Source organism: Rhinolophus sinicus, chromosome 14 (genome assembly GCF_057876585.1).
Source record: "Rhinolophus sinicus isolate RSI-liver-muscle chromosome 14, RSI-T2T, whole genome shotgun sequence".
Lineage (NCBI taxonomy): Eukaryota > Metazoa > Chordata > Mammalia > Chiroptera > Rhinolophidae > Rhinolophus > Rhinolophus sinicus.
The window spans coordinates 46,876,644-46,891,570 of record NC_142514.1 but is presented as its reverse complement, the minus strand read 5'-3'; the positions used below and the strand labels follow the sequence as shown (position 1 = coordinate 46,891,570).

At 36.5% G+C, this 14,927-nt stretch overlaps 1 protein-coding gene across 17 annotated transcripts in view; it reads right to left on the bottom strand.

The window, feature by feature from the left end:
- UBE2U (ubiquitin conjugating enzyme E2 U) overlaps positions 1–14,927 on the bottom strand; it is a 59,506-nt gene that overhangs the window by 20,327 nt on the left and 24,252 nt on the right. For 4 of the 17 annotated variants that reach the window (XR_016018639.1, XM_088791176.1, XM_088791170.1 and 1 more), the window contains 2 exons: positions 11,521–11,606; positions 4,730–4,811 (listed from right to left, as the gene is read on the bottom strand). Coding sequence is in view for 15 of the 17 variants with exons in the window: in XM_088791176.1 (XP_088647302.1) it covers positions 4,730–4,811; positions 11,521–11,606 (168 nt within the window). In the remaining 2 variants the exon portion in view is untranslated. Of the gene's footprint in view, positions 1–3,792; positions 4,335–4,729; positions 4,812–11,515; positions 11,607–14,927 lie in introns of those variants that run through there. The other 13 variants (XM_088791171.1, XM_088791168.1, XM_074334841.2 and 10 more) reach the window with 9 other exon arrangements.

Here is a 14,927-nt window from a genome sequence, read left to right as displayed (position 1 = left end):
TATTAAACTGCATATAATACCTACCTCTGTTTCTGTGGAGAAAGTTAGGGGTGATAATTTAGTTGAAAAGGGAGACTAGGAACTTTGGCTTGAAACTGTATCTGTACAACAAGAAAAATGCTCTGACCTGTAGTGTGGGTTGATATGTTGTGGCTATGAAGGCTGATGGATATTACTGAGTGTTACACTTAGAAATGTGTGAATACCCTTACAGGTATAACTGTCAACTCCACAGCGTGGCCAGTATTCCATTAGGAAATGAAGGGAGAATGCCCAGCACACAGTAGGTGCTTTGCCATGTTAGTTCTACTGCCCTCTGTACTTCCTACGAGGTCTGACCATTAAGTTTGCGAACTTTTTGCAATGATGTCGCTAACCTTTTTTGATATCAGAAGGATTATTCATTATGAATTTGTACCAACTGGACAAATAGTTAACCAGGTTTACTATTTGGAAGTGCTGAAACGGCTGCGTGAAAAAGTTAGATGACCTGAACTTTTCGCCAACAATCCATGGCTCTTGCATCACAACAATGCACCCGCTCACATGGCACTGCCTGTGAGGGAGTGTTTTTTTTTGTTTGCTTTTTTAGGAAGGGTGCAGGTCACAGAGGGGGATTGATCTGGAAACCTTGGTGTTATTAGCACCATGCTCTAGCCAACTGAGCTAACCAGCCACCCCTGTGAGGGAGTTTTTAGCCAGTCAACAAATAACTGTATTGGAACACCCTCCCTCCTCACCTGATCTGGCCCCCAATGACTTCTTTCTTTACCCAAAGATAAAGGAAATATTGAAAGGAAGACATTTTGATGACATTCAGGACATCAAGGGTAGTATGATGAGAGCTCTGATGGCCATTCCAGAAAAAGAGTTCCAAAATTGCTTTGAAGAGAGGATTAGGTGCTGGCATCAGTGCAGAGCTTCCCAAGGGAAGTACTTTGAAGGTGACCATAGTGATATTCAGCAATGAGGTGTGTAGCACTTTTTCTAGGATGAGTTTGTGGACTTAATTGCCCAACCTCGTATGTATAAACAAAGAGGAATACCTTTTCTAAAACTACGTAGGATGTAAAACTTCTCCAGAATTGACAACTTTTATTTAGATAACTTCCTGGCTGACATAGCTAAAACTACTGGCATAGATCTTTTCCTTACCACATAAGCAATAATCAGCTACAGAGTATGATGTAAAAATAGTTTTATATATGCATAAGAATATTCAAAAGAACAGCTTGCACTGCCTTCTGATTTTATAACTTTCTCTAGCGAAAATAAATATGAACTACTAATTAGGTTCTCGATTCATATTCTTTCCCATGTCTTGGTTGGTATACAGTGTTTGCACGAATAGCCAGCCAACAGACAGGAAAGGCAATAGGACAGGTCAAAAAAAAAAAAAAAAAAAAAGCCTTAGAAATGAACACCAAACCAAATGATAAATCATGAATATTTATGAGCTGCTTATAATGACAATGGGATACTATTAATACCAACTAAAACCATGTGTAGAATTTAAGAATTTGCATAAAACGTTCATGACAGTCATTTGTATTCCCAGTGTTTTTTTTTGTATTTCCAGTTTTTAATCACTATTCTGACTATACCCCTAGAATCCTTAAAATAGAACCATAATCTCTACATTAGAATGGGCCTTAACAGAAGTCAGCACCTACATTTTATTTTTCCTAAAATTAACTGTCTCCACATGTAATCCTATTAAGTAGGGAAACAGGGTTAAGTGTGCATCACTCAACAAACACTAATTGAGTGCCTACTACTAGTTGCAAGGTACCATGCTACGTTTAGAGAACACAAAGCTACAGGAAGGGGCCTGCCCTAGTCACTCATCATGAACAGGTGACGTTTTCCACCATAGGGCCTAAAAGAGCTAGGGACAAAGTGGTATGAAAGGAGAGGATGGGGGAACATGGAAGCCTGAACATGTCAGGGACCCTTTCATATAGAGACGCTGGTGTTGGGTCTTCACACCGTCCTGGTGAAGCACTTTGCCCAGCAGAAGAGATGGTAGAGGTGGAGCGGAGAAGGGAAAAGAACCATGCGTATAATGAGACTAAAATAAATGTGGTCATGATAGGTGTTGTTTTCTGTTTTCTAACCTGAGGGAATTTTCACATGTTTCTGATAGAGACTATTTTTATTCTCTGAAAAGTTGGCGGGCATGGGCTTTTATCTCCCTTCTCCTCAGGAAGTAACATTTATGGAATGTCCATATGTCAACACTATATAATTGTATATATATGATCTCATCCAAGAGATCAAATGCAAAACAACTTTGCAAGATAGGCAGGGCTATTGCCATTCAATAGATAAGGAAACAAGCTCAGTGTGGGTAAGAATATCTCCAAGAGCTGTCTGATTCTAAAGCCCATGCTCTTTCCCCATGCTGCCTCCAAAGAAAGATTTTCCATCTGAAACTTGAACTAGGGCCACAGTAAGAAAAGCATGAATAATAGCAAACCTTATGAGTACTTACTACGTTCCAGATATAGTTTGAAGTGTTTTACATGTGTTAATTTATTTAATCCTCACAACCTCCTTTGGAGTTATTACTACCATGTAATAGAGAAGGAAACTGAGGCACAAAGAAGTTAGATAACTTGCCCAAGGTCACAGAGCGGGTAATCGGCGGAGCCAGGATTCAAACGCAGGCAGTCTTGCTCCAGTGCCCCTGCGCTTAAACACTCCACGTTCTGCCTTTGAACTCAGACCAAATCCTAATTCTCGACCACCAGCAAAGACCCTATGGGAAAGATTGCCCAGGCAGAAGGCACAAAGTGGTGAAAAGATCTGATGTCCCCAAATAACAGAAAAGAGAATTGAGTGTGGCTTTAGAATCGTGTCTTGATTGATGAGGAGATGGGAGGACAGAAGGAAGAGGGATGTGAAATAGGAAAGATAGGTCTTTCTCCTTAACACTATGCAGATGGAAGATTCTCATTTTGCGTTTTCTGTTTTGTTTGTTTTTTAAAGGAAATTTCAGTGCAAGGAAAGCATTTTCAAATATAAAAACAGAGCATAATGGTATTATATTGCAAGAACATACAAATTACTCACTTGCATAGATCCCCAAATATTTTCTACTTAAGCTCTATGAATTGACAAGTTTATTATACTTCATGTATTTTAATGAATAAGAGACTTTCAAAAATTATCTGAAAAGAAGTTGATTCCACCATACTTTAGATTTTTGCATACTCAAATATTTATGCCACACTACAATTATACAGATAAATGAAATATCTTTGAAAAACTTTAGTGTTTTTTGCTAATCAACTCCAAAATTTGAAAGAAGCTAATATTATCTGATCTAAATATGTTCTCATCAACCACCAGATGGCATAAGGTGTGAGAGTTTTATTCTGACAGTCACCATGCACATGATAATTTGACCTATAACTTCAAAATAATGTATTTGGAAAATGTTCTAGCACTCACACAGTTCACAATTATTTCAGCCACATGCAGAAGTAGACAGAGAAGTTGAAAATGACATGGTCCTACTTTTTCTAAATTTTGGGGTTCTGTGGGATGCTGGTATTACATAATGAATCAATGATCAAACAAATAAAACAAAGCAGTTCTGTTAAAGGAAATAAAAAAGAAAGTCATGTCAAAGCAAAATTAACCTTATATTGTAAGTAGGTTTCTTTAACTCTAAATGAAACTTAAAACGTTCCTTCAAGAAAAATAAAACACCATGCTTGTACTCCTTCAAATTCTGCTTAATAAAAACCTTTCTACTGCCTGTAATTTATTCTGAAAGCAGAAAAGTACCTACTGCAAGTGCTTTTCCCCAGTTTGGCTTGAAGGAAAGTTGTGGCAGGAGTCGGCTGGAAAAAGAATATCCAACTGAAAAACCCAATCTGAATTGTGATAGTAAAGGGTAGGAAAGTATATTTTAAGAACCTCAATTTCTCCACAAATTCAAAATGCAGCACAGGATTTTTACGAAGCCTGTATTTCCATCTAGAAAAGAGGTCACAGTGCTAACAAGTCAAAGAGCTAAAAGGTGAGGTAAATGCAAACAATAGGATCATTAATTCCCTTCGCTCTGTGGTAGCATATCCACTGAGTACTTTGAAATGAGCACATTAGAATAAATGACTCCTACAAGCTGGTCCATACCACAGAACTGAGATGAAATCGCTCTGGCATGATGAGGCAGCAAAACTGCCGTTAGGAGTCAAGAGCCCAAGAGGCGATCCCTTCCTTAATGGGTTTTAAGAGTCTTTCTGAAGATACTGTAATAATTTGTTTTTGTATTTCGCTACATACTTCCTTATTTGATGTAATATAGGTCCTGAGCGAGAAATCTGTGAAAGAGGAAAAGGTATATGGAACTATAATAAGGATGAAAAGTTAGTTGGTGATATAGAAACAGGTTGTTTTGTTTTGTTTTCCTATTTCTAGGTCATATATTGATAAGGATAATAGGAATGGGAGTGAGACTTAATGGGGAGGGTATTGTGAGGTCGCTCATGGCTTATCTCCATTTTTGGCAGCTAATAGGGAGCAAAGGTATTTCCTACCTGGATTCATATGAAAGGAAAAAATATATATACTTTTTATTTTTGTTGTTATGTTTAGAAAAGGGCATAAGGTACTTTCAAAGGGTTTCTCCTGATGGTTCACTCAGACAGTAGAAAGTGGAATAGTAGATAGTTCAAGTTAATAGGATAATATATTCTAGACACCTAAAATTACTTACTTGAAATTCCATTCTTTAGGATGTTGTAGCTCCCTTTTCTTCCATTTATAATACTTCTCAATGAAATTTGGATCTTCGAGCACTGAAATTAGAGTATAAAAAAGGAGCTATGTATACATTCTAGTAGTTCAAAGTTTAAAATAATTCACTTTGCCTGAAGTTGATATGTGGCAATGACATACACTATATATTTTAAGTCTATTACAATACTCACTTTCCAAATTTCTTCCTTTTATTTGAACTTGTTAATATTGGCTATTGTTTGAAATAAGTAGACTGTGACTTTGAAACTTTTCATTATAATGACATTTGTTTGTATGGCATATATAGTAATGAAGAAGGTATCAAAATAACTCATACAAACTACAGACACCATAGTTTAACAAAATTCTAATGGAAAAAAAAATATTGGAGTCTAGAAGTGACATTATGGATCTTGATCTTTCACAAAGCAAGAATCTGCAACAGGGGCGGCCAGCTGGCTCAGTTGGTTAGAGCGCAGTGCTCATAACACCGAGGTCGCCGGTTCAATCCCCACATGGGCCACTATGAGCTGTGCCCTACACAACTAGACTGAAAAGAACAGCTTGACTTGGAGCTAATGGGTCCTGGAAAAACACACAGTTCCCCAATATTCCCCAATTAAAAAACAAACAAAAATAAAGAATCTGCAACAACAGGTAATCATCCAATCTCTAAATAAACCCCTTACCAACAACAAAAAAAACTCTCCTCTCCTCCTTGTTGTTGGGAGATTGCCTGTCCCGTTGACAGACAACAAGGTCACAATGTCCTTCCTTAATCTGAGTTCCTGACCTCTGGAGCAATAATGGGTAAAGTTCATCCCTCCCCCATGAGAGAGAGAGCCCTTCACGTATTTGAAGATAGCGCTCAGGGTGGCCTCAGTTCCTTCAACTGTTTCTTAAGACATGATTCTCTAGAGACCCAATCAACTTCACCATTCTGGCAATGAAATTTGTCCTATTAAAGTTTGCATCCAGAACTGGCTCCGAATCTTGGTTTTGCTTGAATAGCAAAGATGCAAGTGAGTTACTACCTCTCTCAATCTGTGTGCTAAACTGCTATCAATTCAGCTCCGACCTGCATTAGTATTTTCTGGAAATCACATTACACCACTGGCTCATATATTTGTGGTTAATTATAAGCCTTATGCCTTCTATCAAATTCACATAAAATTATTGAAAATCTATTATGCTTAAGGCACTGGTAGTTTTTACATGAAATACCAGATCATACACACACATATAATCTATCTACAGTGTTTCCCTGAAAATAAGACCTAACCAGAAAATAAGCACTAGCATGATTTTTCAGGATGACATCCCCTGAACATAAGCCCTAATGCATCTTTTGGAGCAAAAATTAATATAAGACCCGGTCTTATTTTCAAGGCAACACGGTTCATCTATCTATATCTATCTATCTATCTATCTATCTATCTATCTATCTATCTATCTATCTATCTATCATCTATCTATCTATCTATCTATCTATCTATCTATCTATCTATCTATCATCTCCCAGTTCCTTATAATTGTGTTGGGTTTATTGTCTTGAATTATTTAACCAACTAGATGCTCTCTACCAGTCTTTCCCTTATCTGGAACTTCCTTCTTCACAATGATTAATTCATCCTTTCTTGCTTGATGAAATTTGTCATTGAGAGAAAAACACACACATTTAAACTGAATAGTTTTCTTTTATTACTATTACATGACTTTCACCAGCAATGCTCCTATCTATTCTTTAGTTTCTTTTCTTACTTCATCCATATATAAGCACATATACATACATATTCTTATTTCTTATAATACTCTTTTTATTGGTATTTGGATATATACTCCTCTCTTCTATTAAGGAAGGAAATCTGAGCTCCCCAGAGGTCTTAGTGAGGTCTCATTATTTTCTTTAGATTATAATAGCATTAATAGAGTTATTACTATATACTGGGCACTTGTAAAGTATGTATACAGTGGTTACCGTTATAATATCCACTTTATGGATGAACAGAAAGGTTGAGTAATATCTTCTGGGGCTATACTCATTATTACTTAGACAAAGTTTAAAATTTGAGGTTTCTATTCAAGGACAGCTTATATCTTTCCTTAATTTTTTTGAAATTGTTTTTCCAACATTTCTATTTGAATAGTTATGACAGTCTCTTATATATCATGAAACCCCAACTGGCATTGTCATCTTTCCTGAATATTCCCATTAACTTTACATCATCGACTTATTTTCTTCATTGCTTTCTCTACTATCTGAGAGATAAAAAAAAAAAATAGTCACAGCATTTGTACAAACTTTCATTTTAATGCTTCCTATTTTACCCCTATAATTTTTTCACTTATCTGTCTCCTACCACCTGACTGCAAACTCCGCAAAAAGCTTATCATAATACCTATCTTCTTGTTCCCAACACACCACCTACTGTCTACACAAGAAGATGCTCAATAAATAATGTTGACTGGAGGGAAATAATGAAGGAATGAGGACAGAAGAAAGAGCGAGAATGACAGAGAGTGGAAGCGCGAGAGAGCGAGAAAGAAAAGACCAGTGAAATTCCGTCAGAAGTTCTTGAAGTTGAAATTCTTCCATCACTATTATATCTTGCCCTTGTGGCAGTTTTGTAGTCTGTGGCAGAAAAAGCATCCTCTGTTGCCTCCATAATATATTTCTTCTTCCTTCCCTTCCTGCTTTGGATTATCAGCCATTGCTTTTACTCTGTTTTTACCATTGACACACCTCTTGCCCAACAGCTGTATAGGTTGATGTTAAAATTTTTTTCCCCACTGCTGGGACTGTTAAGTCCAAAGACATATAATCGTGCCAACTTGCTGCAGCACGTTGTATTTTCACACATATTATCTCATACTAACCATAGAGCAACTTAAAATACAATGGAGTGTCTTTTTTGTTTTTAATCAATGAATAGAAATGAAAACACTAGGTACAAAGAGTTAAATGACTAACCTACATTCACTGAACTGCATGTGGCAAACTAGTACAGCGCTAAGGAGTCTCTAAGTTCTGACATCATGCTCTTCCCACTAGAGCCTTTCCAACCTTGGCTGCACATTGCAATCACCTGGGGAGCTTTAAAAACTACTGCTGCCTGGTCCTGCTCCCAGAGATCCTGATGTAATTGGTCTGAGGGTGTGCCCTTTACATGGGAATTTTTACAAGCTCCTCTGGTGGTTCTAATGAGCAGTCACAACTGAGAACCATGCAGCAGAGGTAGACATGACAGCCTCTTGCATCTAAATGCAGTTTGGAGACACTTGCCCTTATTGCTGGCTCAAAGACTCAAAGAATGAACGTCTCCTAGGGTGAAAGCAAGCATCCCCAGGACGCTTCAGGCTGTTTGGTCTGTCTTGATGACAGCACACATCAGGAAGCCTCCACTCACTATTACCGGGTACACTGGTCTGAAGGGATTCTTTTTCTCTAACATAAGCATTTCCTTATGGGGATCATATTCTGTCGTTAAGGTACTGTTGCCCACAACCAGATGTAGTGGTTTGTTCTCTGCCAAACTTTTTATGTGCCATTCAGTAGTGATGGACAGAGAACAGTGGATCATCAGTACATTTTCCCACATGATTGCCTATGATTGTGAACTAATAATTACAATTATTGAAAAATGTACTGCCCGTACTTCAGAGTTTGAATTTAAATCTCAGGTTAGAAGGAAGTAACAATTTTATGTCACTTTACAAAGGCAGCGTAGTATGATAAAAAGCAACAAATGTGGAGTCAGAGGGCCTGGTTCAAGTCCTTGGACCACAGTCTATTTGTAGTAATTAATAATAGCCACACTCACTGAGCAGTCACTATGTGCTAAGCACTGTTGTTAGCGCTTCAACCGATTGGGTATGTGCTGTAATTACTCTCATCTTACAGATGAGGGAACTGGATGCAGAGAGATTAAGAAACTTACCCAAGATCACACAGCTAGTAAAGGGCAGAGCCAAGATTAAACCTAGGCAATCTGGCTCCAGAATTTATACTCTTTGCCGATATATGATATTCCCTCTTACATGACTTTAGATAAATTATTGAGCCTCCCTTGATCTGGGTTTTCTCATTTGTAAAACAGAGTAACAATAATAATGCCTAGCTCATAGGGTTGCTAAACCACTGTGCATGACACATATTAGGTGTTCAATGAATATTGGTTGATACATGAATAAAATAATAAGATTGGGATGACTAAAAAAACCTAACACAGAATACTCTGTAAACTGTATTGTACAAGAATACACTTTCTATTATGGCACACATGACTTGTGGCACAAAGATATGGAAAAGAGTAATTACTCCAAATCAAAATATAACCACTCATCACTATTCATAAAATTAAAAGCTTTTAAAAATATGCACATGAGCTTAATAATCTTTCCAATGATAAGAATGTAACTGCAGAAAATGAAGTTATTAAAAGTTTCCCTTTTATTTCTGAGTAGTTGAAGAAGCATTCTATAATCTGAAAGCTTCATCTTTATTATTGCCAGGAAATTAAGCCATTAAAAAAGATAGTATTGGATCTCATCCAGCTGAATTATCCACAGACAAAATGGCCAGCAGCAAATGTAAGGCTTACATTTATTTTTTTAAATTAAGTGCCAGTTATTATTGAAGGAAAGCTCTTGAAACATTCTTATAACAAATCCCTGGGGGAAGAAGAAGCAAGGTAATGGTGAAATATTGCACCAAGGGCTAGAATCAAAGTCTCAGAAATTCTTCTGGGCTAGAGGTAACCATTACCAGCTATTGCTTTCACAAAGAGGAATGAATTACACAGTAGGTTAGTGACAGATGTAGAAACAAGGAACAAATTAAACATTTTGGTATCAAACTCTTTTGAAGAAGAAACTAGTTAGTGGTGCTTCATTGTTTCCTTCCATTTTTAATTGTTCTTTATTGCAAGACAATCATTTCCAAATTTCATTAAGTTTTGGCATGTGTTTCTTTTTTTCCTAGAGGTTTGCAGTCTCTAAAGGCCTCATATATTTACATGTTATTTCATAAAGCACCATCCTATACCATTCTGTTTGGTTTTTGGTTGAAGGAGTTGGATGCTTCAGTGGTTCCCTAGAATGTGCCAGTTGCTTCTCAACACTGTGTTTGTTAAGGATTATTGCTTCCTGGAACCTATCTGAGTTGCTCAGTTCCTCACACATAATAGGTGCTCAAGATGTGTTTGCTGAATTGATTAAGCAGCACCCAACCACAAATCTTTGAAATGAAGTCAACGTTCATGTACTCTGGTATCAAAAATAATAAAATTCTTTATACTAATAGTGTTACTAAAGACTGTGTTTCTTAAAGCACCTTAAGTTATTTTTCTTAACCACTAATCCATGAGTGAGTAACGAAGGTAAGGCGTAATCACAAAATTAATAACCGACATCCAGAAAAAACATGTAATTTCTTAGAAGTTATTGGTTTAACTTACTTTTTTATATTTGTTAAGCTCAGTACTACTTTTTGCTGTAATGTGTGCCTTAAAATGGGAAACTTTTTTGCATGTGATATTTTGTTCTTTTGAAACCAATCACGAGACCATTACAATGAAGAGATGAAACTTGATGAGATCACAAATTAAGGCAGTGATCACGGGATGGAGTGGAAGGAAAATATTCATGGTGTTGTAGGAGATAAAATCAACAAAGCTGAATGAGGGAGATAAACAGGTCTAGGAAATGTCTGTGATTCTGGTTTAGGCAAGTAAATGCAATGGTGATTTACCACTCGCCAAGAGAGGTAATAAAGGAGGGAGGATAGGTTTGAAGGCAAGAGAATGAATTCACATTGGGACATCTTAAGCTTGAGATCCTTGTAACACATGTGAGATGTCCAATGCACAGATGTAAATATGCATGCAGAACTCAGGAGAGAGCTTGGCTAGAGATGAAGCTTTAGGAATTACTGGAAGGTAGGCTGATGAAAACCATGGTGGTGGAAGACATCTTTCGGAGAGAGTGGAGAGCTTTTTCTAAAGAAAGAGGCAGAGGAGCACTAAGGAAAGGAGGAGGAAAACCATGGCTGTATGATGTCATCTAATTCAAGGAGAGCATAGCTGAGGAGAGTGCAAGTTAAGATAAGGACTAACACATAATCATTGATTCTGGGAATTAGTAAGTCACTGGTAACTTCAGAATGCACCATTTCAGCCGGACAGCTGAGGGCAAGTCATATTTCAGTAAGTGTGTATAGACCGGATAACCTGCTTTGATCCAAATAGTACTCTAAATATTTGATTAAATGGGACCAACTTTCCCCTTCTGTCTTTTTAATTCCTAATGTATGATAACACACAATTTTACCTTCGGCTGATATAATTGCAAGCCCTAAGTTTATACATTTTTTTTTGCTGTCTTTCTACTTAATACTTTCTCTGGTTTTGAGGATAATTGTTTTTAGAATAAAAAAGGTTCCTCCTGCTATGAAGGCTTCTTTCTGGGGTGAAGGGAGTAAATTAACCTCATAAGATTGAGGACTTCATCTTTTATTCCTTCAATTGCCTATCTTTCCTTCTGGCTTTTAATCAGACTTCAGTTCAGGGCTCTATACAAGAGGAACTAAATTAATAGTTGTTGAATGATTAGTACATCAAGCCAACAAAGAAGTTTATCATTCTTAAGTTGCAAATATATGTCAATTAGTTTTTGAAAGCAAGACAAGCTGAGAATAATTAAGAGATTAGTTATATATTAATTCTAATAATTAATACCAAAAGGACACAGGATAAGGCTAGATCACCTTACATGGAGTTCTGTAACATTCTGCAGCTTTTGATGTAGCTATTTCAGACCACGTCTTGTAATAATCATCAAATGAAACTTTAATTGATCTGAAAACAAATTAAAATCAGACAATGAGAAGTCTGCAAATTTGCTTTTTAAAATTATTTTATCAGAGTGGACTGTTTCAGATAACAATACCTGTTTATAAGACAGGAAACTGATTTTCAGTTTTTAACAAATCTAACATTAATTTCTCCACTAATACATACAAATGAAAAAAAAGAATATCTGTCCCATTTTCCATAATAAATGTAAATGTGCACCCATTTGTATATTATACAAAGAACAACATAGTTTAAGATACCTGCCTTTCACGGCTAACATTATAAAAGCACTTCAAGGAAAGGTTCATACCTGTATATTTTCTTTCTACAATATACAATTTTCTTATTTTCTATGACAAATTATAACAAAATTACGTGTATTTGCTTTTTATTATGAGAAGTAAAAGGTCAGAATTGAGATTAGTTTAGTTTTTACACAGAAGAGAGGAAACAACTCTTTTCTATTATTCCTACCTGCATTTTTCCTTCCCTGTGCTAATATTACTATGTCCTAATGGGAAAGCAAAGATTGTTTTAAAGTATTAAACAGGAACTGTGAAACTGTCTCTTAAATAATTGTGTTTCCATTTTTTTTTTTTTCTACCAACTTTTTGCATGTAGAGATTCTCAGCATTCTACAAACAAAACATTACTTTGGGATATTTTTCAGACAAGTGAAATCACCAGTTGACTGGCTTAGGTATTTAAACATCAAATGTAAAAAACCTTATGTCTGTTTTCCATTCTAAGTTGCCAGTTCTTTCGAGGAAGAAGCAACTTTTTAGTTAGAACAAGTATACTAGCACTAATTTTTATGTATACCAAGTAAATATTTGACTAAATTTTGAAATAAATGGGGCAATATCTAAATGTGTTAATGCATTCATTTATTTAAATGATTATTACAGACACCCAATTTTAAGACTAACATTTTTCAAATGTGTTATTGCTTTTGCAATCACATTTAAGTAGAAATCTGAAACTTGGTGAAGATAAATGAATCACTACTATTATTGCTTCCAGAGCTACGTGCAGTGCCTTACACTACTAAATGATATACTAAACTAACATTAATTTCCCAAAGAAATGTTTCGGCAGTTGGCAACGGAGGTAACAAAATGAAAGGCTGCATTATATCTCCTGCATGAAAAAGCTTGTGATCAATTTGCTGTCACAGATCATTTAGCAGACAACAATGACCCAAGAGGAAGGAAACTGTCAACACACTGTCTCGTGAAAAAAATATACCATCTTCAGGCACAATCGTCTCCATTGTTTTTTGTCTGTTTGACGATGACCCATGACCCTCTCCCTTCCCAACGGTGTCCTGTTCAATTTCAAACTGTTAGCCTTCAGGGGCTTTCTTTTCTTCCCCCAGAATAATTAAAAATATTACCCTAAAAGGTATAACTTCAGTATAGTTTGAATATACAAAGCAGAATGTCTTAAAACATTTGGGAATATTTGCATTTTCAATTCTGTAAAGGAAACGTCTCCTTAAAATGAGAGAATAACTATTTTGCTACGATTCAGATCTACTACTAAGTTTACAGGGATATATATACACTACAAAAAATGCACGTGTTTATAGATTCAACCAGTAACAGAAATATATCAAGTGTTATCATTGGCATTACGAATATGAAAAAGTAGAAGATATAATTTTAAACTGAACATTAGAGCTCATTATCCTGTTGGGAAAGTAAGATGTATATCTGAATGAGTACACAGAATAGCTTTATATATTAACTTCATAAAGTGTTACATCATTTAACACAGACATTTGGAGGTTATAATGACAGATATTTCTTTGGCAATGGCAGTAAACAGAAAAAGTTGGAATAGGGAGATACCTTTGTTTTGGAGCCGTTAGGGAAAGAGTCACTTGAGATATGGACTTGGAACAAAGGCAGGAGGCATTTGAGGCCAGGGGAGCAGTGTTAGCAATAGTTCAGATGGAAAGGAGAATGGTGTGTACATACAGAGGATATTAGGGAAAGAGATGATAGCAACAAGATAATTGACTGGAGTGAAGAGTTCCAATTTCAGAGGAGTTATAATTTGATAAAATAAGAGAAAATGGGCAATGCATGACCTTTAGATTTAGGCAGAGAACGGGTTAGAGTTGATTCAGTAATCTTGATTTATTAGGTGATAAAGAACAATCAGGAGTTCTTGAATAAGGCAAGCAAATTATGAAATCAGTGTGTGTGTGTAAGAGTTTTTCCTAGTATTAGAATGCAGGGTAGATTATATGAGAGATTAAATGCAGGGGGACAAGTTTGGAAACAAATGCAACAATTTAGGCAAAAGACAGAGAGAGCTAATACAAGGGTGGGAGCAAAAATTAGGAAGGGGAGGAGATGAATCAATGGCAAAGAACTGACTGGACGGGTGGTCTGATAGGGTGTGAAAGGTAAAGGAATTTGAGGGTCAAATGTTCTCCTAAAAGCCCGGAAGACCGGTTAGTTTTGCTATTAATAGAAAGCGTCTAGAGAAAGTAAAATATGAGTTTAATTTTAAACATGGGTTTTAGGTAATGACCTTTAGGAGTGGATTGAGACATTGAAACTGGAAATAAGAAATTTGGGCCAAATCAACATAAAGGTTGATAGATGATGCCACTAGGGAAAAGAAACTCCAAAAGAGTAATTAAGTGTTTAGAAAAGACAGAGTAGAAACCAGTTTCATACTTAAGAGGAGTCAGTGAAGAAAACAAAAGGATAATTAAAGGAAGAAGAGAATTGTGGTAGTGATATTTCACGGAGGCAACATCCCAGCCATGACCAAAGCCCAATGACTAAACCCCTGTGTGTCTCTGGATAGTTAATCACGTAGCATCATGATTAAGGAGTAAGTACAGGCTCTGGAATCAACTGGCCTTGGTGAGAACACTCTGTGCCTTAGTAGCTGTCTGACTCTGGGTAAATTCCCTAATCCCTCTACTTCCGTTTCCTCATCTATAAAATTAAGAAACAGAACTTTCTCCAGTGATTCTTGTGAGCATTCAATGAAATCATGCATGGAAAGAGCCACGGAGGGGGTTTAGCGCTCCTTAGCACTGTCAGCTGGTTTTCTCCAGTGACTTAGATAAGTACCTCATTGTTTCTCGTATGCAAACTCTAAACAGCTTCCTGTTGTTTTTCTAGCTCAGTCTCTCCCCATTCCAGGTTATCATTGCCTCCTTTGGAAAACCCCATTTGTGTATCTAATTCTATAGGATGAAGTCTAAACACTTTTAAATGGAACTCAAGGTTTCTCATCACCCGGCCATTTCCAACATTTTCTTCCATTTCCAACCTTTTCATTCACACTTCCAGAGGC